Source organism: Dunckerocampus dactyliophorus, chromosome 3, assembly GCF_027744805.1.
Source record: "Dunckerocampus dactyliophorus isolate RoL2022-P2 chromosome 3, RoL_Ddac_1.1, whole genome shotgun sequence".
NCBI lineage: Eukaryota > Metazoa > Chordata > Actinopteri > Syngnathiformes > Syngnathidae > Dunckerocampus > Dunckerocampus dactyliophorus.
In genome coordinates, this window is record NC_072821.1 from 20,422,274 (window position 1) to 20,448,100 (window position 25,827).

General features: G+C 39.4%; 1 protein-coding gene across 2 annotated transcripts in view; it reads right to left on the bottom strand.

Moving 5' to 3' along the window:
* Window positions 1-18,436, bottom strand: part of gpc6a (glypican 6a) — a 166,389-nt gene extending 147,953 nt beyond the window's left edge. Inside the window, exon 1 of one of the 2 annotated variants that reach the window (XM_054769775.1) lies at window positions 17,930-18,436. In XM_054769775.1, coding sequence (XP_054625750.1) covers window positions 17,930-18,083 — 154 coding nt within the window. In that variant the 5' untranslated portion in view covers window positions 18,084-18,436. The remainder of the gene's footprint in view (window positions 1-17,929) is intronic. The other variant, XM_054769774.1, reaches the window with a different exon arrangement.
* Between the last annotated feature and the right edge of the window lie 7,391 nt (window positions 18,437-25,827).

Genomic DNA, 25,827 nt, shown 5'->3' on the forward strand with positions numbered 1-25,827 from the left:
AAATTAAAAGCACAAAATGAATACAGACCCACCATCCACCAGTACGCGTCTGGAGTTTCTTTTTCAGAGAGAAGATTATACTGCCACTGTTTGATGTGTGTGGTGAGAGGCAGTGTGCTAGCATGCATTAACTTGAGGTTGTGCAATGAACAAATATGCACGTAAGCGCTCATCAAATCTTATCGTTATGCATTCCCACATAGTATCAGCATTTGGAAGCAAATATGAGGTGAAAGAAAAATGGGAAAAATAAATTATAGTAGTCTATCTGTGCAGTGTTTTAGAAAGTTGGCACACGACTGTGGTGCATTCAGGGACCATTGAAAAAAAAAGTGTGTTGGGTCGCAAACAACATAAACATGCAAAAATTGTGACATTTCTAACTGTATTATGTTTTTAATAAAATAATGGCCCATACTTCCAAAATTGATACGCATTTACATAAAATTCTATGCTGTTATTTACAAATATATTTATTTAATTACTTTTTTATCTTTGCCCCTGAAAGTTTCCCACACAGTGGTTGGGGAGCCCTGTACTAGCCGACAAAAGCTGGTATATTCAACGATGGTAAAGGGCTGGTCATCCAGACCCGTCATCTCCATGATGAAATAACAGATCATGTTAGCTGTCGAGTTGTCTCTGGCAAACTTTATTGTACTTTTCAAACGCTAACAAGCCCAGGGTCCCGGGCTTTGTAGCGATGCTGGCATTTCAGGTGGCTGATAAGGTTTGATGAGTTGCGTCTCGATATGTTTTTCCCTCATTGTGGAATGTTTAGAGCACTTAGTGAAATGTCTTCCTTTGAAACAGCGAGAAGTCCCACATGATCCTTTGGTATGGTATCGGTATGATGTCATAATTCCTCAAATTATCGTGCACCTGTAGTATTTTGCGTTTTCAGATGTTCATACATCTTTGTCATTGTCGTGTCGTTCCATGCGTCACGGATTCTCATTCACTAATTCCATTGGTTGGTAATTAGCTACCTGCTGCCATCCAGTGAAGAAATATTTAATTGCTCAACCTGTCAAATGGGCAAATTTCCCACGGCACACCTGACAATCTCTCGCAGCACACTAAGCACTGCACTACACTAGCGCGCTGACTTTATGTAATGAAAGATGTATTTCACAGACTGCCTTTATACAGTTACCATATGTTTCGCCATCCACCTAAACTAATTTTTACAGTGCATTTGGAATTTCCCCAAAGATGGTAAACGCTAAAGGCATTTCATTTTGTGCTGTGACACAATTACATCACCCAGGGTTTGCTGTGCAAAGCGCTGCCCTAAATGAGATATTATTACCAAGTTGGAATAATGAAAAGGCGAATTCACTGGACTAAATAATTTCACTTGTAACCGTAAGCAATGTTCATGTACCTCAGCCAGGGTTGAAAATGCATCATATTACTAGTCATCATCAAGCAATACAATGAAAATAAACTTTACTCAACGTATGTGCCGTTTTGTCTAAAGTGTATGCAAATATGATTGTTCAAAACAATGAAAAACCACTAGAAAGATGGAAATATTAAATATTGCAGAGGTTTCAACAGAAGCAAACCCTTAATATGATGAAATACAGTGCAACACAGCAATATATGATGGCTGTGTTATTGGAGGTTTAGCCATGTGGAGGTTTAAACTTTATCGACTTAATGTGTGGTTTATGTGCTGAAAAATACTAGTCAGTCAGTCAGTGATTCAATTTTCATACCAAATAAAACTTGTCAACAAATATAGCTTTTTAATAGGCAAGGCAAGGCAAGTTTATTTATAGAGCACAATTCATTTGAAAAAATTGCATCCACACAGTTTCAGGTCAGTAAATAGTCACATCCACACGGGAACGTTTTCAGGTCAGATCACTGTGTGGAAACTATGTAATACATAAGGCATGCCTCCATATGGCACTGTGAACAGACACACAGACAGAAACACGTGACACACCAAAACTATAGAAAGACGAAAGAACGAGCGCTCATGAGTCATTTTCCGCTACACACAAACAAAAATAGGAATTCAATATGTATGCATCTCTGCTCCATGTGTAGTTTATAGCGGGTGGCAGGGTTTTGTTGCAGTAGTGCTAATAGCACCAACTGCAACACAAACACGGGTCTTGAGTCCACTATTATTGTTGGTGTTTTTCCTGCGGGGCTCCCACTTGTTCTTCTGGTCACGTGACGACGAAGGAACGGTGATATCGTGTTCAGAAAGTAGCGGTTTACTTGTCAACACAGCAACGTCAAGCCGGCATTATCAGACTTTCCCAATATGTAAGGTCTTTTCAAAAAATACAGGGCACCTAGAACGCCATTGCTGTGTGGATGAAAGACTGAAATGTGAAAACGTTTCCATGTGGGCATCTTTAGAACTTGGTCATTTTAAAAGTAGCTCACAGGCTGAAAAAAAGTGGGAGCAACCCTGCTTTACCACACACAAGCTAGCAAAATGACGTGTACAATATAGTGACATTGGACTTCCTCACGCCACGACATGATGACCATGGCACACTGTCTCCAATTTATAATCCTGACCAGAAAAAGTAAAAAATAATATCAGTTGTTGGCACACAACGCAGAACTACTGATCACTCGGTTCATGTCTGCGTAAAATGTATTCCGCTATGTTTTGAGTTTTTTGCATTTAAATGAATAGATCGAAAGCAGTGCATATTACTCCGTTTAGTAACCCAGTCAATATTTATTTCCAGAAAACTTATGTTCAGCAATACAATTTGAGTGTTAGAATGTTTCAGCCATTCACCAGAACTGTTTAACATTATCTCGGTAATAAGAAGACAACACATATGGGGAGGTTAAAGACTCACACAGGTCTGAACACAACAGCTGGTGGTCTGAAGAGCCTGGGGTAGAGCCCCAGGGTGCGAGATGACCAGCCCACTACACAGGAGGTAGGACACAGCAGGAGTCGGAGAGCAGTTAAAGCCTGGCCTCTTTACAAATTCCAGTAAACCCCAAAGAACAAGGATGTGCCAAGAGCCATCGCAAAGTGAAATGTTTCATTTGACTTGTGACAAAATACAAGGCTCCAGTTTCCAGTTTCAGCAGCACTCATACAGCCACATACCATGAAACGACTACACGGAAGACAGTTATTTTAGTACTCACATGTGTTGCCAGGTATTCAGACTATAATGTCTACGTTGAGTAATTTGCAGTGTCACAACTACTACTCAGCTTTCACATTAGCTATTGTCGCACACTAAATGACATCCAACACACTGCCAGGGAGGTATTAGTTTATCAGTATTGTACTGTATGCTTATTGACGACGTAGACGTCAGACAGAGACTCAAGAATAGATTACTATTACACTAGATATACATAATAATACAGTAATCCCTCGTTTACCACAGTTAATTGGGTCCAGACCAGACCGTGACAAGTGAATTTCCGTAAAGTAGGGTTCTTATTTATAAATATAATATTTTCGTAGTTACAGCATAGAAACCCTGTTTACGACCCCCTAAATACATTATTAACATTATCATGAGAGCCCTCCACACATGAAATAACACCCCTATAGTCGCCTTTACACTCGTATTACCCAATATAGTAGACATAAGAGTAAATAAACCATGCTTGTGTGTGTTGCTATAAATGTGTTCCCTGGGAGAGCAAAGTGAGCGGCAGACAGGAAGTGATGTTGGGGGTTCAGAATTGAGTGACAGCTAGCTGTGGGTTACATCCCCGTAGCCCTTGTTTTTAATAGGGATTATTCTGCCTCTTCATGTGGAATGCTCTTATTTTGGTGTGCTTCGTACTTCCTGTGTTCCGTGCCTGCAAACTTCTGGGAGGTTAGCGTGGGGCGGAGCCACGAGCTGCTGCAGCTGGTGCCACTTGACAATTGCACTATTTAGTCTCCGCGCTCCTGTGTGTTAGAGTATTATTCCCTGCCTGCTTCTTTGCCTTTTTCTACGCTACTTGCCTGCAGACTTATTTGTACCTGATGTATGCTACTCTACTAATACTACTCTGTAAGCATTGTACCTTTGTTAGTATTACCAATACTACTGATTAGTTTTTTCCTGCTCCTGGTTACGCCTAGCAGCGTTTTTTGTTGATTTTTTGTGTTTTCATTCTTTTTTTTTCTTAGTGGTGCTCTTTTTGCTACACTTTGCTTCTACACCGCTGTTTTGCGTTATATATTTTTGTCATTAAATACTGTTTTTCTACTTTGAGCTTTGACCTTGCCTCCAGTCTCAGCTTCCGGGGTTCAACTCTCCGCTACACTCAACTGTAACACAAAGTGTTTTTTTAATGCCTTATATTTTTATTTTAGCTCATTGAGCTATTTTTATGCTTGAAAATGCTTAATTTAGGCAAGAAAATATGTAACATCTGCTTAAATATGCATGTTTTTTTACTAATAAGCCATATTCAACCATGAAGCAGCGTGATTTATTAACTAATATATTTTTGAAAAGCTGTAAAAGAGTGAAGCTGTGAAATTCGAACTGCGAAGTGGTGAGGGACGACTGTTCACAGTATAGAGTAAGCCGCATTAGAGGGGCAAATGATTGTACTGGATCTTATTCAATTCCAATGTTGAAAATAGATACAAATAAATCACCATAAAAATCCATCGCAAAATTTATGCTTCTCATTGCTTGTCATTGAGTAGAACAGAGAAAATCACAATGAGGCACCACGGGGTGACAGAACACACACCAGACCTCTGATGTACTTAGGAGCATCACAAGCCGTAAGGAATTCCCAGCAAAGCCTGCTATTAAATGTTTTAATTAAAGCAAGAGTAATCTGACCTAAGGTTAAGATAAATCCACTACCTTTTAGCATCAACATAAAAATAACAATGATCTCCAATTATGCTTATGATGATCACAATTAATCTTCTCACCTCGGGGTCACAATGGCAATTACACCAGAATGGGTCGTGAACTCATGTAATTAGTACAAATTGTTCTATTGTGTGTTCTATTGTGTTCTATTCCTGAGTTTTTAGGTAAATATTGTTGAGTCACTTGACACGGATGTAGCTGAAAGTCCAGAGTGCAATTGATGGAATATAGCCTACAGTTAAAGTGCTTCCCCACATTCTTTAATTTCTTTGTATCCAGTCTAAAAAGAATGCATTCTATTTTTTTGTGTCACACCATTCCTTGTAGTCAATAGATGGTTATGCTGCTTTGTTTAGTCATGACCAAATGAGCAAAATGAAGGATTCACTTCTTAATACCATGACAAAATGTATGTTAAATAAGACACTAGCTGTAGTTGTCATTTCTGGCAGGTATTTCTGTCAGTAAGTACAGTATGACCGCCACTCTACCACACAGGCTGGATGACAAAAGGGTTAACGCTTTACGTCTGTCTCAACACCTGGGCGCGTTGGTTCTATCGCGGAATGAACGGAGTGAGCGAACCCTCCTGTCAGTCATTCGTTCTCTTTGTCCCAGTGGGGAGAGGCGGAGCGCTAGCTGTGTGTGTTGTGTGCTACACGATCAAATACTTTCTCCATGCCTGTTGTGTATAAAATACGGTCTGCTGTAAATTTCAGCTCCTTTGCGCATCGTCATTTTGTGACATGCAAATGTTTTTGACCAAGACAATGAAATAATACAAAACGGTGAAACTTACGTTTCAGCTGCTGTGATTCCGAGTATGACACCTCATTGTGCACCAAACGCATTTTGCTGCGTCCAAAACATGTACTTTGACCAAACTCCGACAAAACGTTACACATCATTTGTTTGTTTAACTAATTGTACTTAAAAGCTGTTGACGTTCCAATTCCAACGTTAAATACTCTTGAGAAATTTAAGTTTATTGCTTTTGATAGTGTAGTCACATTATGTCAGATATTAACATTACATTAATGAAAAAATGCTCTCAAAATAATAACCTGGGTTCGAATCTCCGCTCTAAATTGTCCATATATACGTGCCCTGCGATTGGCTGGCGACCAGTCCACTGTGTACCCAGTCTCTCGCCCGAATTCAGCTGGGATAGGCTCCAGCATACCCCCGCGATGGACGGAAGAAACTGGAAGTCAGCTCTGTCGTTCGTCTATGATGTTATCAGTGGTGCACTCTGTAGGACTAACTAACACGCTGTTGTACTAACTACACAGTTACGTTAATTCTTGAATTCAAGAGTGTTTCTCACCTTCTTTATCAAAACTCTGACACTTGCAACTTTCGTTTGCTCCATTTTAGGTTATTTTGCAGCTGTGACCAAAAAAAAAACAGAGACTTGAGGTGAGAAACATTATGGAATTCAAGAAATATCTCATGGAAAAACACGAATGCAGTGTGTGTCTGTTGTGGTGTGTTGCCACATTGTGTCTTGTACGCTAACCAAGGTTCCACTATATTTGGAATTGGACTGTTTTATTCAATTTTGGCTTGGTGATACCGATCCATTAGCAAATGAGAGAGAGATTCTTTCAGAGAGATTCTTTCAGGGTTCCTACACAAGTATGGAAAGTATGGAATTTGATTTCATACATTCCCAGGTCTGGAAAAGTATGTAAAATGGAAACTCAAGTATGGAAAAATATTCATGTTTTCAAGACTGTTGCATCTGTTCTGTTTCCTAATATGTAAAATTATGAATAAATTTAAAAAAATAATAATAAATGGCTTGATCTGTTTTTCTAAAAAGGCGCTTATTAGGGCAGCTAAGATGTTTGTGAAAGCACACAATGGGCAACGTATTGCGGAAAACATTTAGGAAGATTGACAGGTTGAATGCCCAGCCATATGCTCTTATCCCCCCTCCAACCCTTTGTATGAGTTCCATTACCTAGCTATAATCTCCTGGAAATTATATGGTGACATAATGGCATATATACTGTATTCAGAATAGTGAAAACAAATTAGTTCCATCATTTATTTACATGATACTAGGACTGCAGCTAACGATTATTTTATTCGTAGGTTCATCTGACGTGTGTTGGTTCAATGACTGAGTAATATGTTATTGCCAAGGTAACATGTTCATGACTCGGTAGGACAGTCCTAGTCTGATACAAAAGGTAATAGTTCTGCTTTCATGGATGACTACAGAAATAAAAAAAAATATTCACATTTGAGAGGCTGAAATCAGAGGATATTTACATTTTTTAATTTAAAAAATAGTTAATTAAAAAACAAAATATATATCAATTATAATCATCGATTATTCAATTAATTGTTGCAGCTCTAATGATACACATCTCTTGAGTCTAGAAAAAGTGTGGAATTTTTAAATGTCAAATCTGTAGGAACCCCGTTCTTCCATATCAGTTTAGAGATCAGTTTACGTTCTGCAATACTTGCATTTAGTTTTACCCCAAATGAGGATTGTATTTCATAAACACATAAGATCAGCTCTCACAGAGTGAAACAGCACACAAAACAATCTAAATAGCAAAAACTTCGGAGTAATATAAAACTCACTAAGGGAGGTGGAAAAAGGAATGCGCACGAGCAGCACAATATTTAATAATCGGGAACAAACAACTTTGACCGAAGATGCAACGGAACTCATCCAACACACAGGCAACAGGAGTCCAAATAAAATAGTGAAAAATGTATGTCTAATCAAAAACACAAGTGAAAAACAATGAACTGTTGACTAGCTTTTTCCTGTTTTGTATAACTAATGCACTTCTAATTTAAATATATTCTCAGTTTTTCCCTTAAAATCCTTTGCTCCCACTCAAAAGAATATGGGCTTGCTTTCTGTATGCTCTGCTCAATCTCCAAATTGCATCCTTGCAGTAATTTGCTCAGACTTTGATCTCTTGCCTGTTCATCATCTTTTAAACATTTGCACTCACACACAGATTGATTGTCCCATCACACATATCTCCAAAAAATACAGTTATCGTATGGCAGTAACGGTCACTTTGCATTATGTATAGAGGTTTCTCTTAAAGGGTCAATGACATGATTTTTCAACTTTGCTTAAATATGTTCTATATTGGGGATATGTTCTATCTAGTGGTTAGCACGTTGGCCAACACAGTAATAGCTTGGAGATCGGGAAGACCTGGGTTCGATTCTCCCCTGGGCATTTCTGTGTGGAGTTTGCATGTTCTCCCCATGTGTGGGTTTTCTCCGGGTACTCCAGCTTCCTCCCACATTCCAAAAACATGCAGGTGAGGTTAATTGGCGACTCTAAATTGCCCATAGGTATGAATGTGAGTGTGAATGGTTGTTTGTCTATATGTGTCCTGCGATTGGCTGGCGACCAGTCCAGGGTGTACCCCGCCTGTCGTCCAGCATGCCCCCGCGACCCTAATGAGGAAGAAGCGGTATAGAAAATGGATGGATGGATGTTCTACATTGTTTGTAATTACAGTATGTTCTACGTTGTTAGTTGTTTTTTTTTTTAAGCAAACGTTAAATTAGTAAAAATGACATCTTTTTATGTCCCAGGCCGGCATTTTGGTCGGAGCGTGCCAGAAGGGCACTCTTAAGCAGAGTAAAACATGAGAGAATGGTCGAGATAGAACATTTTTACAGTGATTATAGCAAAGATTTGATGTGTCATTAGTTTTCAAGGAGGAAGAAACATATGGAGATGAAATAGACAACTTGCAGAACATGGAATTAAGCTGTATTTATTGGAACCACCGACGATGGCACTATATGTCTGATGTTAAGGTGACAAAGACATGGAGATGAAGTTTGTTCGGCTTCAAACACAAAATGGTAAGTGTAAATTACCTTGAAGTTGCTTATCCTGTTTGTTTTAAATCAAATTCTTAATGAGAGTAAAGGGCTCTGTACTGCAAATGAGACATGACTTAGTGTGTTCTGTGGCAACTTTGACACCGGTCTCCTCCTTTAGTCCTGTTGCTACCTTCTAGGCATCAAAAATGTGTTTATACCGTACTTGTAAAGGTAGTTCTTCATAGCAGTCTTGAACGCACGGCAGTGGTCCATATCACATACACCAAAATTTAGCAGTAATTGCTTTGTTCTCCAGACAAGCTCTACCCGGAGCTGCTCACAGAATGTGTTAGCATACAATGCACCGTTCTCAGCCACGGCGGGTAGCTCAGTCTCCGCTTTCCTGTGTGGTTCTCCTGGCATTCACAGCTGCACCTGAGGATACTCACAGCATGTGAGTGAGCCCTAATTCAGTCTTAAAGCACTTTCCTCAGCAGGTGGCCATCGTACTTGCTTCATTCATTGTAGTCTTAAACCTCCGTCTCTTGGAAAAGAAAACAAACTTACAGTAACACTCACTGTAAGTGAACAACAAGCGGCAACACGTTTTGGCATGACTAGTATTTTTGATGAAAAATATACCGAACCAAGTAGGCTAGCTAGCATTTGTTTATAATCCTGCTCCTTCACAGACGTCACTTGCGAAACGCCCCTTCTGATGAGCTCCGACCAAAATGGCGGCTTGGTACATACAAAACTGGAATTTTTACAAATTTAACGTTTGCTTAAAAAACAAAAAAAACAAAAAAAACAATGTTGAACATAATGACAAACAATGTAGAACATATTTAAGCAAAGTTGAACAATCATGTCATTGACCCTTTAATAGTACTGTTTCATATACTGTACGTATGTAGGCTATGTATCATTCATTCATCATTCATTCATTTTCTATACCACTTGTCATGGGTGAGCGGGAGCCTATCCCAGCTAATTTTGAGAGGAATGGTTGCCAGTTAATCGCTGTGTGCATAGAGACAAACAACCATTCACATTCACACAGATGAGTAATTTACAGTCTCCAGTTAGCCTAGCATACATATTTGTGGGATGTGGGCGTAGGCTGAAGTACCTGGAGAAAACCCAAATATATAAAAAAAAGATTATTTGTCCATTGAATTGTACATTCGTCCCTTGCCACTTCACGGCTTGAATTTCGCGCCTTTACGCTATCAGGTTTTTTTAAAGAATATATTAATAAATCATCAATCAATGGGTTTTAACATTTTCTTATGTAAAAATGACTGAATTTGCACATTCCTGATCGAATACAGGGAAGAAACCAAAGGTGAGATGGCGCGAGTGTTTAATCTCAAATTAGTGCGCAAGCCCTTCCTTCCGTCCGAGTTGTATCATGGCGCCTGCCAGTTTCTGTTTGTCAGCATGTCGCTAATAATACAGTTTTGCAGAAACATTTAGTTTGCATCATGACTTGCTTTCTGCTATTCGGACAGTAAAATACAACTGGAGAGCAGCAAGTCAAGGCAATTTATTTTTTAAGCTGAATGAATTAATTTGACTGCCTAGATGGAGGAATATATATTCAACCTCACCAGGAGGTGATCAGACTTTTATACCAAAATATCTGAACTTTTCCTGAAGAAGGATCGGGTGCACGTACTTCACAAACAGAAAAGATAACACAAATGTTTTCCCAGTTAATAAAAAAATTAAATGGGACTAAAAATCATTTGAAAACAAGTTGAAGACATTGTTTTCACCAAAAAGTCAATTATTCTCTTATTTTACTTGTTATCCTTTTAATGGGCAAACTGTTAACATTAAAAAAAAGCTCCAAAGAGTCTTACCAGCCATGAACCTCCCCACACGTCACTGCCTACTGTATATATTTCAATGCAATCCAAAACAAAAAATGATTTTGGCCACAACTCGCTTGATCATTTTGTGTCCAATCAGTCAACTAAAGCAACAATTAATAAATGTTATAACGGACGCTGAGATTGATGCTAATAATGTGCTGATTTTAGCACAGGTGTAATCTACTACATAAATCGTTTATTGCCATTTAATTGCATTTAGAGTGCATGGTCATCGGAACACTCACTCGGAGCATTCCGCCAGTGTACAGTGGAGCAACAGGAGATGACTTTATTGCAACACCAGTACATTGCAGCTCCATGTAGAGGTGGCTGTTGGAAACATCAAAAGTCTCCTGTGGTTTCATTACACTTAACCTCAAAGGCAAATATCAGTGTACGTCTCTTCAACACAATGCATCATCAAGTATGCTGAACTAACAGTAAATCACCACTGTACTGTTTCCTTGGCACTTTTGACACACCATGTTTATTTGTGTTTAATGCTTGTTTACTTCAAAGTCACCGAGGAGACTCATATTTGGCATGTGAAGGCAGCCATGGGCACTGAAAAACAAAAATAAAAAGTCCCTAGTGTGAAAGGCATTTGCATTTTTGACACCTCGATGTGTTGAACCCATGAGGTTTCCCAGCAGCACACTGCATCTCAAGACTGGTGTCAAGCATGGAACTTCTATTCAGAGATCCTCCAGAGGTGTAAAGGTTCCAAGGGCCCAAAGAAAGATCTTAAACAAGCACAACCCTGTCGAGTAACATGGAGACCATATACACCCCGAAGAAACCATTAGAATTATCAGGGGAGAAGCCAATGTTAAATGTGTTTTGAGGTCAGTGTCTTACCTTCACTTACAGGTGCGTGAATTCAATAATCATGAAAGTTAAAAAAAAAAAAAAAAACATTACCTGACCAAAAAAATGTCATCATTATCAATCCTCTTCCTCTCCTACACCTCTTCCTCAATACCCCGAAGACAAATACCAAGGAAAAACACTTTCCACAGGAAACAAATATCAACAACAATGCATTTGTCTGATATACTGTATAGCTGATTGTGTCTTCCATTTTAAAGAGGTTGCAAAAAAGCAATTCGTCTAACAGTGGATCTGTGCAACATAAGCAAAATCAAACCATTTCCACTTCCCACCAAATCCCTTCAGTCATTTTATTTGACCTGACATCCCTTCTTTCACTGCCTTCTTGTAAAAGTTGCCATTGCACTTTTTCAGTATTGAAGGATACCATATGCTTATTTGTACGCAGCAAATGCATATGTATGTTAGCCTTTCTTTACTCTCACCATGCTAATCCCTAAGCATACAATCATGTTTCCCCCACCATATTGCATATTTTCTAGTTACTCTTGAGGCTTGAGAGGGCAGAGAGACGTAATCCCTGATCCATTACTGGTTTAGACCAGCAGTTGAATGAAAACAGGGAAGTGATGTCGTGTAGTAGTCCATACGCTATCTGAAGGCTTTTCGCACTACTCAGGGAAAAAATTCTTAGCGCTGAGGTAAGCTTCCAGAAAGCCTTCAGACCCTATGTATTACAGGCATGAATGCCTGCAGAACACTGACATGTTCTACTGCTCAAAACAATTGTCAGATATGCCAATTCAACAAATCAAGCTGTGGCAGACAAATAAACAATTGAAGTAATTTAAATGAACCACACGGTCAGCCTGTCTGCACTGTGGGGAAAAGGCAAACGAACAACAACAAAATAAGCCAACACATCAGCAATGAAAAACAAAAAATAACGAAAGACCCAGGAAGTGAGACTGCCATACACGCACACACACGCGCACACACACACACACACACACACACACACACACTAATCTCCCTCACATCTCATTAACTGCTCTCTCTTAAGATGTGTACCGGCTGGCAAGAGACTTACTTCCAAATTGGTGGAGCCAAGTGTATCTTAATGGGCTCTGGAAAAAATGCCCTACATAATTTTTAGATAAATATTTGCTGTTTTTAGCCTGGTATTGCCACACATTGACTGAAGGCCTTGGGTCACTCCATCATTTAAACACTAAATATCTATTACCTCAAATCACCCACAATTTTGAGTTGCACTGTATACACTACATATTAACTAATTATGAATTAATCAGTGTATCATTCAAAAAATACAATTGGATCACATCACTGTCATATTATTACGTCTGTTTGGACCAGGGTCACTTATGATTATAGTGAAAGCCCTCATTTATCACGGTTAATTGGTTCCAGATCCGATCGTGATAAGTGAATTTCCAAAATTTCCTTTATAAAATGAAGATTTTTGTAGTTATGGCATGGAAAACCTGTTTACAATCTTTTAAATACCATTTTTATTACAGCCCTCTAGACACGAAGTAACACCCATATGGTCACCTTTACATTCTTATTACCCAAGATAGTATATGCAATCAGAGAAAATAAGCCATTTAAGACATAATAAACACTCGCGCTCATGTGTGTCACCGTAAACGTGTTCCAAATGCGTGGAGGACAGGAAGTGATGTTTGGGGTTCAGAGTTGAGTTTTCGCTTGCCGCGAGTTTGGCCGCAATTGTAGCCCGTGTTATTATTAGGATGATTATGATGTTGATATTATTGTGCCTGTTGTGAGATAATTATAACCTGCAATAAAAGCCTGCTGCTCCACCGATCAAGTGTGGTGGTTGTCTCATCGAAAAACTGCTGACATCGAATGACCAATGTAGAATACCACATCCACAATTTGATTGGTCCTCTTAATGGCTTTGATTTGTATTTTAGTTGTGCCTTGCGATTAGTTGGAGACCAGTCCAGGGCGTACCCTGCCTTTCACCTAAAGTTGGCTGGGATAGGCTCCAGCATACCCCGTGACCCTAATGAGGATTAAGCAGCATTGAAAATGAATGAATGAATGTATTTTAGTTCATTTAGCCATTTTAATGAAAATCCTTAATTTAGGCAAAAATATGTAAAATGTGCTTAAATACGTTTTTTTATCTAATAAATCATATTCAACCAAAAAAGCAGCATGATTTATGAATTAATATATGTCTGAAAAGACTGTATAGAGAATAGAGAGAGAATAGAGTTAAGCCGCAAATTTAGATCTGCGATGTATCACGGGTCGACTGTACACACATGATTATATACTACCTGTCAAAATGAAGGTTACACACTAATATTTGGTTGCACCACCTTTAGCTTTCATTACGACATGCATTCGCTGTGGCATCATTTCCACAAGCTTCTGCAGCATCGCAATATTTACTTCTGTCCAGAGTTGCATTAATTTTTCACCATGATCTTGAATTTATGACCAGAGATTCGGACCACTGTTTCAGAACCACAAAGTATCCCCATTGTCTTTCCACTTTTTAATAATGCCTTGGACAGTTCTTAACACGATTTTATAAGTTTTTGCAATCTTCTGAGATGTTTCCCCGTGTCAATACATTTCTGTTTCTTCTGAAACAGATTAACATATCTTCCACGACCACCGGATGTGTCTTTCGACATGATTGTTTAACAAATGAGAAGCTACTGACTGCAGCAGTTAGGCTGAAATAACTTGTTGCCAGCTGAAACATAATCACCCATGCAGTAATTATCCAGTGGAAGGCGCTTACCTGTTAACTCAGTTAAATCCAGGTGATGACATTTTATTGGCCAGACAGTGTATTCTGTCATTTCGATCATTTGAAAAAAATGCATTCCTGTGTGTTCTCAATAAATAATCATATTATTTTCAACATATGTTTTCAAATGGGTTGAATTAAGCTCTAACAAGGCTTTTAAATGTACACAAAAAAGAAGACCATTTTCTGATTCAAGGTTGGAATGGAACCTCACTGCCCAGACCACACTTTGTTTTGGCTATGAAAGGCCAAACTATCAAAAATGCTCTCTGGGTGATGCAGTGAATGTCCACACACAAAACTGTATAACAATAATAAATATATGAGTTCAGTGAATACCTCAAACTTAATTATTATATAAAACCATACTATTAAATATATATGGAATTACATGATATGATGTGATGTGATATGATATTGTGCAGCTCTTGTGCTGCAGATGTAAAGTGAATGTGCATACAACCTTTGAAGACTGAAATAAAGGACAGTCAAACCTATAGGCTGTGGTAAAAGGCCATTGGAAAAATCAATTTGAGGTTTCTGCTCTTGCCATTTATGAGGTTCTTTATGTTCTAGATGGGTTTTATGACGGAGCCCAAGAGACTCATCCAACTCTGCTGTAATATTTCCATAATAGATGAAGTTCAGAATTTAAATAGATGCACTGGGAATGTGCTTAGGTCAAAAGGACCGAAAGAAAAAATTACATGAACAGTGAACCAACCTCAAACTCAACCCACAGAAACACTAATTCAGTATTTGTACTATTCATTTACTTTAGAATTAAACCACAACCAAATTGTTGTGTAATATATTGATAAATATTTAATTTAAATAGAGATAAATGATGGGATATTGTCAATTACCAAAGACTCATGCAGATATTTGTTGCTTGTTCCATAATGATCCATGGCACTGGGCTGTCCAAAATAATTATTTTATGCAAATTTGAGCTTAAAAACTGAGGTAGCCACCTATGCAAATGTATCAAACCATTGTTTTTTCATAGCAGTGGCATGACATAGCAACTGATAGAGGGATGAACACTAATACTTCTCATGCTGCTTACCACACGTTTGCATGAGCACAGCTAATTAAGCGTAATTGAATGCTTTCTACTACCCCATCTCCTGAGGCCTATATATGACGTGTGTTGTATTTAAGCAAAGGTTATTCAGAGACAAAAAAAATCCAATAACAAACTGTTGACAGGGTGTAAATGGACTGCTATTTGATTTCATCACTGCCTCAAAAACATGGTAAATAATGGTGGGGTGAAATAACAGTGCCAAATATCATTTCCTTTTAAACACATCACAAATATCGGTTGACTAGGAAGGCAGTCAGATGAACACTGGTAAGCCCATACAGCCACAACTGCTATACCTTTATTGGAGTTCACGCACATACAGTACTCCAGTTTTGTCATTAAGAGTGATACATTAGTCACTGACAAATTAGGGAACCTGTTAACATAAATGAAAACAAAATTCTGGATCACAACAATATTACTTAGATAGTATCGTTTGCATGCTTGTGTGAAATCCAGCTTCCTCCAAAATCCCCAAAACATGCATGTTAGGCTAACTGGAAACTTTAAATGTGTGAGTATGAGTGCGAATGGTTGTTTTCTGTATGTGATCGACTGGCGACCAGTCCAGGGTGTACCTTGACTCTCGCCCAAAGTCAGCTGGGAGAGATTCCAGCTCAAACACGACCCTAATGTGGACAAGCGGTATAGAAAATGGATGGATGAATATTTTACTATCCCGCTCAAGATTCCATAAGGACTGGACTGACTGTGGACCAGTTACACAGAATGAATAACACTATGCTTAACTGGGGGACAAAATGGGATGATTTGCCTTATGATCAGTCTTTGAATCCCGAAAGATGCATCTGGTGAATGACTTCAGTGACCAGTACAACACAGGCTTACAGGCGTATATGAAGAAAACACACATTATCAGATGAAACACATCACAAGTGAGAATAATGTTCAGTCGGCTGAGTATAAACAGCAACGTTAACTTCAGCTCAGCGGTTCGACAGTCTCCCTGCTCGGATGTACATTCTACGCTTCCTTGAAACTGATGACTGCAGCTCCTGTCTGAGTGTGCTGGATGTTTAACATAAAGCATTTCAACATGATGCATCTCATCTTAGTACAAATAGACACACATCCACACTTCATTTATGCTAAATGATGATACGTTAAACAAATTTGGTTCAGTAGGCTGCAGAGTGTTGCATGTTGCTAGCACATTTTCCTCACGGGCAGCGACTGTAGCTTCCAATCTCAGCTCAATCCTCTCTCACATCTCTGAGTGTAGTTTGCATGTTCTCTCTGTGCTTGTGTGGGTTTCCTTTTGTCAAAATACATGACTGGACTCGAAATTCTCCATAGGTGTGAATGGTTGTGCGACTATATGTGCCCTGTGATTCAAAAAGTCACCTGGGATAGGCTTCAACTCACCCGTGAATAGAAACAGGATAAGCGTCAGAAAATAAGATCAATTGGATTCAGTGGATTATGATTTTGATTCAATAAAATGCAATGAAACCCCATCCCTGTCTGTGATCATTATTGTCTAACATTGCCAATTATCAATGTGGTATTTTTATTTTAGTAAGAGGCAATACAGTAATTAACTTCTGGCCTCTTTCTGTCCCCGCTTTTCCACATGTGAAGTATACACTCTTTATGGACTAATCTGCTTCCCTGCTTAGACCATAAATGTGATTACTGCCACATAAGAGATAATAAAACCTCATATCTGTGCTGTGCATGAATTAAAAACTAAGCTGTAGCCTTGAGGACTATCAAAAAAAAAAAAGCTAAGAATCCACAGCAGAAAGAATATTTGGTGCTGAGTGCATACAGCCCCCTACTGGTAAACAATATTCTGTCCTGCATTTCATCAAATATAACACAGCAGGCTGGAGGATCTTCTGCTGAGTGTGTGCAACAGGTTCTCAGCCAGCACCAAACCATTCAGTATCTCTTTTTCACTTGGTCTACTGAAGCAACTAGTAGATTGAAGATGGTATTGGGAATTCTACATTACGGCTGTAACCAAACATCCCAGTCCTTGAGGTAACAGCTCTTTCAACAGAATGTCTTGAAAATGTTTGACTTACAGATAGACAACCAACTCAGGCTGAGAGACCATGTGGACCACATTATATAAATATATATTAATTAATATAATTAATATAATGTATAATCTAAGGATGCATTTTCTGAGTGCAATAAACACTTTTTGCGGTCTTCTGAAGTTTTGTGTTTTTCAGAAATCTTACAAATGAGTTGTCTTTACTGGAACATGTCACTTACGCAAAAGCAGCATGATGATTTGTGGTGAAGTTAGCTGTGTGGTATATCCAATCATAAAATAAGACAATTGGCATTGTCAGATCGTGAGTTATTACAAACCAGCAAAGCACCTTATTTAACGCCTTAATATAAGCACTTGGCATAGTTATATTGTCATGGATATTTTTATAAAATTCCCATAAAGCAAGCAGAGCTTTACCTTGATCATGTTTAAATATCAACACCTAACAATTGCTTTTAGTGTGGCAGCTATTTAATTTTATGCCAATCATATTCCATGTGAGGATAACTGGACTCTGTTACAAAGAGGATGCTGGGGTCAGGTTGCGTGTGTATGTGGATGAAAACATGACATGATACGTGTAGATGAAGGATGGTGGTCATGATGACGCTGGTCTGATATTCTTACCTGATATTTCTTGATGAGGTACATTGACAAGGCTGAATCCTTTGGCGTGATACGCTTGTCTAACTTCGCTGCAGCTCCGCGCTTTGCTCTCACCACCGACAGCCGTGGACAGCAGCAGCCACAAAGTGCACACAATCCCTTGCAGTCTCCACATCGCAAACACCAGTGTGGAATTCTTGATGCTGTCTCTCAGAGCGGAAAATAATTCACCAGGATAGAAAAGAAAATCTAGAAAGGATGTTGTGTAGAAGGGTCTCCAATCATGAGCTGCATTCAAAAGCAAGGAATCACTCGTCACTTGACACACGTCCCCCTCCTTGTCATCTTCGAAAAGAGGCACCCGTTAGTTCCGATTGGGAAAAAATAGTGGCAGCCCAGCGATGCCAACTTGTGCCGTCGCCGATGTGTCAGTGTGAGTGGGGCGACGTGGAAATGAGACACGCACAGTGGGCAGAGCGCAAACCAGGGCAGGGCAAAACATGGAGTGGAGTGGCCGCGACTTCAGCAGCAGCAGTAGAAGCAGCCCAAGTCCACGGGCGCACACTGTCCTTCAAGCTTGTGCATCCTCAATGCGCACAGCTGCGCATTCGCACTTTGGTGTGCGCACACGCTTCTGGGTGTGGTGGTGGACATCTCGGCGACCCAAAAGATATCAGAACACCTTCTGTCTTAAAGGTGTTGAACTACAATCACTGGCCACAACATTAGATGCACCTGTGCAATCAAGACCCCACGCCGTACAACAGCTGTGTAAATGTATACATAAAATCAGCCTTATAATTATGTGAATGCCCATTTTTATTGGCATGAGGTATTCATATGTATATACATATATAGCGGTCTAATACTTAAACAATGTAGACAAAATATAATTTTTAGTTTTACACCCTGGCAAACAAACATGTATTATTTTAAAACATCTCTTTTAGTGTTATCTTTAAAAACTAAAAAAAAGGTAGCAAATAATACATATATATAATACTAATAAAAAATAAGGTAGCACTGTTTAGATCAGGTGTGTCCAAAGTGCGGTCTGGGTGCCATTTCCGGCCAGCGTCAATTTTTATTTATTTATTTTTTTTGCCTGCTGGACAAAGTCTTTAAATATATATACAATATATATTTTTTTAGCCTTTTACAAAATAGAAAATATATATACAAATATAAAGATTCAAGACTTTTATTGTCATATGCACAGGCAGAACAGGTAAACAGGTAGTTCTGCTATGCAATGAAATTCTTTTTCTGTTCATTCTCCCAAAAAAGAAAGAAAACAAGAAAATGAATAAGAACATAAGAAACATTAAATAATAATAATAAATTAAGCAACAAAAGGCCATTCTTAGATTTTTTTCAGGATGTGTCCCTCAGTGGAAATAGTTTGGACACCCCTGGTTTAGATGCTGATTAACCGAGAGCCAGAGTGTCCGAAGTGTGGCCATTTTTAGCCCATATTTTTATTGGCCCTCTGCATATTGCAAAAAATACATAAATTCAATTTGACAAATTATTAAATATTACACTACTTTACTTTGTCACCGATAGCTCACAGCTAAGATGTGGATGTTTTGTTTAGATAGCATATATTGACTTATGGATGGATTGGTTTTAGCATCTTTAATGTACAAAATGTATCAAAGTGACCCCATGCATCCTTCATTTTTTCTGTACGCCGCGCTCAGTAGGAGTTTTGACACCCCTGACCTAGAGTATTAAAAGCTTGTTCCAGAATGCACTCATTAGGATAAGTCCATTAAATGCATTATAATTAATTAACCCCCTCCCATGAGCTCGCCACTCAAGGTAGGGGCCAAAGGAGTCGGATGCAGAGTGAGATGGGTGGCAGCCGAAAGCGACTGTGGACCAACTCACTCTTGACAGGGTCCTTGAGGGTGCATGGAAATTTGCCCAACCAGTCCACATGTTTTGTGGACTTGGAGAAGGCATTCAACCATGTTTCTTGAGGAATCCTGTGGGGAATACTCCCGAGAGTATGGTGTTCCAGACCACTTAATTCAGACGGTTTGCTCCCTGTATGACCGATGTCAGAGCTTGGTCCGCATTGCGGGCAATAAGTCGGACTTGTTTCCAGTGAAGGATGGGCTCCTCCAGGGCTGCCCTCACCAATTCTGTTAATTATTTCTATGGACATAATTTCTAGGCGCAGCCAGGGTGTTGTGGGGATCCAGTTTGGTGGCTGCAGGACAAACAGCAGGTTTTTTGCAGATGATGTGGTCCTGCTGGCTTCATCGGCCCGTGATATTCAGCTATCACTGGATTGGTTCATAGCTGAGTGTGAAGCGGATGGGAGCACCTCCAAGTCGAGTCCATGGTTGTCACCCGAAAAAGGGTGGAGTGTCATCAGATCCTGCAACAAGTGGAGGAGTTTAAGTACTTCATAGTCTTGCTCAAGAGTGAGCAAAGGATGGAACGAAAGATCGACAAGTAGATTGGTGCGGCGTCTGCAATGATGCAGACTCTGCATCGGTCCACTGTGGTGAAGAGGGAGCTGAGCCGAAAGGCAAAGCTCTCGATCAATCTACGTTCCTACCCTCACCTATGGTCATGTGCTTTGGGTAGTAACCGAAAGGACAACATCGTGGGTACAAGCGGATGAAATGAGTTTTCTCCGTAGGGTGGCTGGGCTCTCCCTTAAAGCACTGTCATCTGGGAGAAACTCAGAGTAGAACCGCTGCTCCTCCGCATTGAGAGGATCCAGATGAGTTGTCGGGGAGAGGGAAGTCTGGGTTTCCCTCCTTAGGCTGCTGCCCCCGCGACCCAACCTCTGATAAGCGGAAGAAGATGGATGGATGGATGGATCATTAATTAAAAGTTGCAATGTGAACATTTGTCTAATTTTGTCAATAGTGTCAGATCAACATACAGAGCTTTCCGTGTATGTTTTCAAACGAGTATTAATTTACAGGTCCTGTCTTCAAGTCTATCCAATGAGCTGGACTCTATCCCAGCTGACTGCAGGCGAGAGGCGGTGTACATCCTGGACTGGACAGAATACATTTAGACAACCATTCACTCACATTCACACCAATGGACAATTTAAAGTCTTCAATCAGGCTATCGTGTGTTTTGGGGATGTGGGTGGATGCTGCAATACCCAGAGATGATAATAAAGTTAAATGGAAAACTGCCGTAGGAAACAGTGTGTAGTCCTCCTTAACAAAACTTTAACAATTTTAACAACAGTTGCAACTAGAGCTTATAAAAACAAACATGTAAGGTACTGATATGACCATTGACCCCCAACTTTCTCTAGCATTTTGGATTGAATGCCAAGATGGAAGACTGAGAGTACATGAACTTGTAGCTACCTCAAGTATCTTGGATCAGACAGCGTCAAATTCAAGTTTTCATACAGTAGAAACAATCTTTCAAAACATTCAATAAAAAGGGTACTAACAACAGCTCTTTCACCAAGCTAGGCCGTGTTTTAGCTGCTATGATTCCTGTCAACGCACTACCGTACTTGCTTTGACACTGACTTGAAGAAGATAGGTTCAACAGGGTAACCCTATTGTAACCCGTCTTGCACATCACACAGTGCTCACTTGTGTGATCAAGTTTTAATTTCCTCTTGTGAGAACTGTTTCCCCTGTATTTCACTACCTAATCAGCCCCCTGCCTTTACTCATGTTTTATCACCTGTAGTTAATTGATATCTCTCTCTCTCTCTCTCTCTCACACACACACACACACACAAGCACTGCTGATGCAACAGTATAATTAAGTGTTTTAAAATTACTCATGAGCCACCAGGCTCAGTGACGTTTAAAAATTACCGTAGAGCTGTACTCACTGGCATTCTCATGACATTAATGGCTTTACTACAACCATAATAATTAACATAAAGTTAAGAAATTGCAATTGTAGTGCTGATAAATGCATGTGAGGGCTGAAATGCCAAATATAGAAAGGAATTGGGGGCTTGGGTCTATAAATCTAAGCATATCATAGCATCCATCCATTTTCTATACCGCTTATAATCATTAGGGTCACGCATGAACTGGATCCTATCCCAGCTGACTTTGGGCAAGAGATGCAGTGCACCCAGGGCGGGTCAGCATAAAGCAATGCTTAGATATAACGTAATCATGCCCCCTAGAAGCATTGAGCAGGAATGACATCAAAACAATCTAATTGAAATCTTATTTTAAAGTGTTTTGAGGCAATGTCATGACATTCATGCTATATCATTACTTTTGTCTCCCTAATCTCAAATCAATGAAAAAAAAAATCCAATATTTTCAGAACAGGTACGTGTCAGGAGAGAGGACAGTCAGGGTTTACCAGCCCCGATGGCGCTATGATAAAAACAAACGCATGAATAATAAGTAGAAAATGTAATTAGCCATCCAGATTGTCCCTGTCTTTGTCAACTTTTAAGGTAGTAGCATCAGAGAATGACATTTCTAGGATGCAAGAAAATATTTTCTGCTTTAATATATTGAGGTTTGTCGACGATGGAAGTGTAAAAGTGATTTGATAAAACAAGACAAAATTAATGATGCTCTACAACAAAGACAAATGTTAGATGGTAACTACAGTATCTTGAATGTGACAGAATAAAGATAATCAAAAGACTGTGAGGAATACAAATTTTGAGGGAAACTAAGTGCACAAGCAATCAGACAGCAAGCTGGTGTTAATTTGGTAAGCACCAACAAGACATTATTTATCCCAATACAGTTTGCATGGGTGTGATCTGTATTGATCAAATGGTCTCTGCTGACTACCACCATGAGTACCAGTCTTGAATGTAATCACTAAAGAAAATACACATACACATACATCGGCTCCAGAAACATCATACCAATATCAGTGTTATAATAAATGGATTCAACATTGACCTCTTCTGCCTTTATCTTGTCAATTTGGGGTGTCTTAGAATAGTAAACTATTCGCCGTTTATATTCAGAGAAGTCAGATTCGACTGTCGACCTCATGGTCCAATCGTATTAAAATATCATGGCATCAAGATCGTACCATTCTGACTACTACTGCTGCCGAGCATACATTTTTACATAGAACATTTTTTTTTGTTATACATAGCCTATTTTGACACAAAATCTGCCACCTAATTTGTGTTAATACATAATTAAATTTGACATTTGTGTTTAACTTTAAAAAGAAAAGCTACACGTACTAATCATTAATAAAACCATACGCTGCAGTTGCACAATCCAAAGGAGCTGAGGTGAGCGCTAGGAAGACCTTCAGCACCGACTTACTCATAATTGCTACTAAAAAATCATCCAAAATGTTAAAGTATTTTGAAAAAATTAAAGATGACCCAGAGTAAGTCAGTTGCAACTTGTGTCAGCAGCTTCTTACATGTCACGTAACAACAACCAGCATGGCAAGGCTGTGTGGGACCTACAATAGTGTTGACGGACAATGTTGGGTTTGTCAGATACCCACATATATTTTATTTTGTGCAATTATTGTGTATATGTTTATGTGCAGAGACTACAGGAAAATATCGGTGGCTAATTATTGAGAAAACAGGTTATAAATTTTGACCAGTCCAGGATGTACCCAGCCTCTCGCCCGAAGTCAGCTGGGATAGGCTCCAGCATACCCCCGAAACCTTTGTAAGGATAAGCAGCGTAGAAGATGGATGGATGGACGGATGGATGGATGGACGGATGGATGGATGCTCATAAAGGCATCTTGGACAACTATAGGGTCCTCTGAACCTGGAACGAGGGTCCTGTAACATTCAGTCTCAGCAATAGTTACTGATGCAGTCTGTGTCACAGGTAAGGAAAGTCATGCTTATAACTTCATGTTGGTGGTAAACAAATTGATGTGTGCCCATTAGTATTGTGAATATAATATGGAAATCTGGTTTGGGCATATTTTGTGAACATGCAGGAATAATACATGGTGGTGTTTCATGTGATACGTACGTCATGGGCTGAAGAGCAGTTTAAACCACGAGTTAGTGCAGGTTAGTGACATCATTTCTGTGCAAGTGACGGAGGAACGTGAAGTTTCCTGCTTTGCATGCCTTTATTATCACATGTGCTGTACAGTTGCTGATGTGCTGTGTTACAAAAAGACATCACTATTACAACACCCACCCCCCCACACACACGCCTGGATTTCTTTATGTCCAAGTATGGTCCTTTTAAGCATTACCCAAACTCAGACTGAGGATATTCATTGCCAGTGTCAAATCTTGAAATTATGTTGCTACTGCTGAGGAAGATAGACTCAGTCACTTGTGTGATTTAAATGAAACGGAAAATCAAATTAATGTAGCCTCAGAATATTCATGCAATAGAATGCATTTGTTTGATAAGAGTAAGAAGTAATACATTTTGACCTTGATAGATTGTGAAGCACCATGGTGAAAATGAAACATTTCATGATTGATTAGATATGTAGAAATAAGAAGTTGAAGAAATAATTTATTCCGCTCCTATGAAGTATAATGTTGTTTCAATTTCCTGTATTAGGAATGTATCTGACAATACTGTTTGAATTCTCTTTATACTTGCCACATCCAACTGAATGAATGTCGGCTCACACCAATCAAAGCCCATCAATAATATATATATATATATATATATACTGTATATACCTGTATATATCTTTTATATCTCACATCAAACTGCCAGAAGGCAAATAGTGTATGCCCCAAATCAAATGTATTTTCTCTTTTTACCATGGTTTCATGTGCACAGCAACAACTGAGTTAATAAGCCCTTGCTAATGAGGCCTCACGTTGATGGCCAGAAGGTGATCCCAGTTGTGGATCGATAGCTCACCATGAGGAGTCAGCACAAGGTTCATCATGACTCACACAAGCTTCTCCATGGGGACAACTCAGCTTCCAAGAATAAAACCAGCTCTTTCTTCAACTGGTGACGTTCAGTTTAGGGATGCTCCAATTGATCGGGGATCAGTATCGGCTGATTCCCGTGAAAAAAATCACGTGATTGGCATATGCCGATAAATGCCTTTCAATGCCAGTCAGACAAGCCGATCACCTGTGGCTAGTACTATTGCAGTCTGCAGCGATCCCTGCGAGCATGTAGTGTCTTGCCCTAACTAGCGTCTTGAGCAGCGTCCTCCTTGCACTTTCCTTCACACTGTGCATGCAAAAACAATCATGTCTGCCGTGTGGAACATAACTACCAACACATGCCACAAAAACTATCTTGCGGGGGTAGCACGTTAAAAATCGTTAATATGGCATTTGACGAACAAACACTTGACAGAGCATGGTGAGTTTTCAAAGCTCACAGAAAAAAACATGTGGACAACACTCGACCATATGTGCGTGACAGTCTGAAGTCTAAGCAAATAATCCCAAAAATAACTGAATTAATCGGACGAGATGACCAGCCTTTCTCAGCGGTGGAAGACACCGGGTTCGCCGAGTGCTCTCTCTCCCTTACTTGGAAATCCTGCTAGAGCTCCACCAATGTACTCTCACATCCAAAGTCTCCATAAAGAAGGTGTCTCATCCTCTGTAAGTTTCATTAGTGATATATGTTCTCTTGAAAAAGTACGTAAAATATGTTGTTGTCTAAGGTGATTTTATGGTTCCTTTTTTCATATCAAATAGCCAGTAGCAGGGGTGCAGCCAGGAATTCTGGGTCTCATGAAAAACTGATGTTGCCCCCACTTTATTAATTAATTAATTAATTCATAGTTTTATTGGTAATTACCATTTTTTGGGCCCCCTGCCCAAAAAATTGGGCAATTGGGACAATTTGAATTGGCCCGACTTTTCCCCTTTATACGATACCCCTGTCCAATACCACTCATCATAAATAAATTCCATCCATCCATCCATTTTCTATACCGCTTCTCCTCATTAGGAATGATGGTATGCTGGAGCCTATCCCAGCTGACTTCGGGCAACAGGC